We start from the raw sequence: 2659 nt of genomic DNA on the forward strand, positions 1-2659 counted from the left end.
GTGTCTCCCTCTCTCTCTCTGCCCCTCCTCTGTTCATGCCCTGTCTCTCTCTGTCTCTCAAAACTTAAAATAAAATGTTAAAAAAAAGAAATTTTAAAAAATCATGGTCTGTTAAACCAGAGGTTCTGCATTAAAGGATTTAGATTTTTAGGTTTCCAGAAAGTGACCTTGACATTTAAGAAGTTTCAGAGCCTCTGACTCAGCCGGAAAAATGAGTAGGCATCCTTAATTTTCCTAAAGCTAACCATCTATTGGTTTTTAGAATGCAGCGTCTGTAAGGTTAGGGCTGTGCCCATGCTGTTCGCTGCTCTGTACCTCGGGCCTGGCACAGAGAAGGCGTGTAGTACATGTTCATCAAATGGATAAGCAGATAAAGAAATGAATGAATAAAGAGGAAAGAATTTGAGCTGGCACCTGGGCAATGTGACCACTTGGTGGTGACAGTGCAAAAGTAAAGGTTGTTGAAAGCAACACTGTTAAGAGTGTACTGTTCAAAGCCGTGCAGACATAAATCGGAAGGCCGTTTCTATTATTTACTAGTCTGAGTGACCCTGGGCAAGTCTTCTAACTTTCTCTTTCTCTTTTTTCTTTTTAATTTTTTAAACATTTATTCGTTTTTGAGAGACAGAGGGAGACAGAGCATGAATGGGGGAGGAGCAGAGAGGGAGACACAAAATCTGAAGAAGGCTCCAGGCTCTGAGCTGTCAGGACAGAGCCAGATGAGTCCCTGACCGCGAGATCATGACCTGAGCCGAAGTCGAAGCCCAACCCACTGAGCCACCCAGGTGCCCCAACTCCCCTAACTTTCTAATTCTCAGCTTCTTTATCTGCTTAATGGGGCTAATAGTCTCTACTAAATTTAGGATAATCGTTTTGAATGCTAAATGAGATACTTTGCTCAAAGAATTTAGCACTATGTCAGCTCATGCTAAATTATAGCTATAGTCATTATGACTCTCATTTTTAGGCCATGAAATACCCTGTCTCCCTCTTAATGAGTAAATGTTAAACTTTTTTTAAAGAAAGCTAACTATTGTTATCTTTCAAAGTCTAATTACAATATAATGCCTTCTTGAGTGTTATCAATGTTGCTGGAATTGTGCAGCCCTCTTTGGGGTCCTGTGCACACAACAAACCACATTTTCAACAGAGGTTTTCCTGGCAGAGGTCTCCATTTCACAGAACATCACTAGTCAGGTTCATTATCTGGATAAAAGAATATGGCCATCCATATCTATCCATTGATTTGTGTTTAGAAAATGTTGTTGGTCCCAAAATTATTTATTGGGAAAAGTATAGAGTAGGATTCATTTCAAATAGGATTCTAGACATCTTTAAGATTTTTAAAAACTCAGGTAAAAGAAAACATTTTTTACTATTCTATAAGCTATTTTTTTCTCTTTGTGGCAGAGACACAGACACTGGAACCCCTCCATGATAAAAATCAAACGGTAAGTGACATGTGGGTGTGTGCGTGCGTGCGTGCGTGTGTGTGTGTGTGTGTGTGTGTGTGAGCTAGCCTCATGCTCAATTCAGAGAAAAGAAAGTAAGTTTGGCTTTAGTCTTCTTGTTTGCTCTCTCCTTGGGGGGAAAAATGCATCAGTCTCCCTTAGCCTCAGAGCCTGTGGCCATAGCATGTTGAAGAGGGCAGTCCTAGCCATCTAAGGATGAAATGAGGGGTAAGTATGAAGTACCTGGCACATAGTAAGTGCTGGAAAACAGAAACAAAAAAGCACTAGCTTCTATTTCCTCTTCCTGTATTTCACAACTGTGTACCACTGTGGAGGGTTCAAAGACCCCCCCCATCTCCCTAGAATATTTCTTCTCGCTTCCATGGTAACCCTAATGAGAAAGATTGTGTAAATTTATTTATGTATGACAAGACACAAGTCAAGAGTATTTTAAGCCAACAATTTATATATCTAACTATAAATAAATCTATATTTTAATGAACCACAACTTTAGTGTCCTCCACTTTTTCACAGTAAAAGGGAATCCTCTAGACAGCAAGTTTACAGTAGCGACTTAATTCTTTGAGTATGTATCCAGGAGTCTGCATTCATTTGACTAAGTCCCCTACTTGTGTGTTCACAACCAAGGATCAGCACTGTATTTATCCCTCCCCCTTTTTGTGACCAAAGTCTAACTCTAGGTACCTCTGTGTACATGGTGTTTAATGCACAGTATCTTGCATATAGCACTCCTGTACTAAATGCTGATTGAATAGGTGGAAAATTTAATTTGACTTATTTGTTTTAAAAGTGTTTACTATTACTGTTTTGAAAGGGAGAATATGAACTAAAATCTTGGAAGCAGAAGAATGCTTTGGCTTTCAGTTAAAAAATCAAATTAACTAGAGAAATAGCCATAATAGCTATCACTACTTACACATTGATTGCATCTATTGCATACAAGGCCCTGTGCCAAGCATTTTATAGTTCTTGTTACTTCATTTCCCTAAGAACTCTCCAAGATGGTGGCAGAGTTGGGATTGGAACCCAGGACAGTCTGACTGCAAAGGCTTGGCCCTTGAATCACTGGTGGAGGCTTCTCTGCAAGACGCCAAGTTTAGACCACTCTGCACTCCCTGGAACACCAGGGGGCCTTGGATAAACAGGGTTCCACTCTGAAACCTATTTTTGTTTGGGGGGGAGGGGAG

General features: G+C 40.2%; 1 protein-coding gene across 1 annotated transcript in view; it reads left to right on the forward strand.

Annotated features, from left to right (window-relative positions):
* The window catches only part of HAVCR2 (hepatitis A virus cellular receptor 2), a 9183-nt gene that overhangs the window by 4213 nt on the left and 2311 nt on the right, over nt 1-2659 (forward strand). Inside the window, exon 4 of the mRNA XM_029941253.1 lies at nt 1411-1451. Coding sequence (XP_029797113.1) covers nt 1411-1451 — 41 coding nt within the window. The remainder of the gene's footprint in view (nt 1-1410; nt 1452-2659) is intronic.

This window comes from Suricata suricatta, chromosome 6, assembly GCF_006229205.1.
Source record: "Suricata suricatta isolate VVHF042 chromosome 6, meerkat_22Aug2017_6uvM2_HiC, whole genome shotgun sequence".
NCBI classification, from domain to species: Eukaryota; Metazoa; Chordata; class Mammalia; order Carnivora; family Herpestidae; genus Suricata; species Suricata suricatta.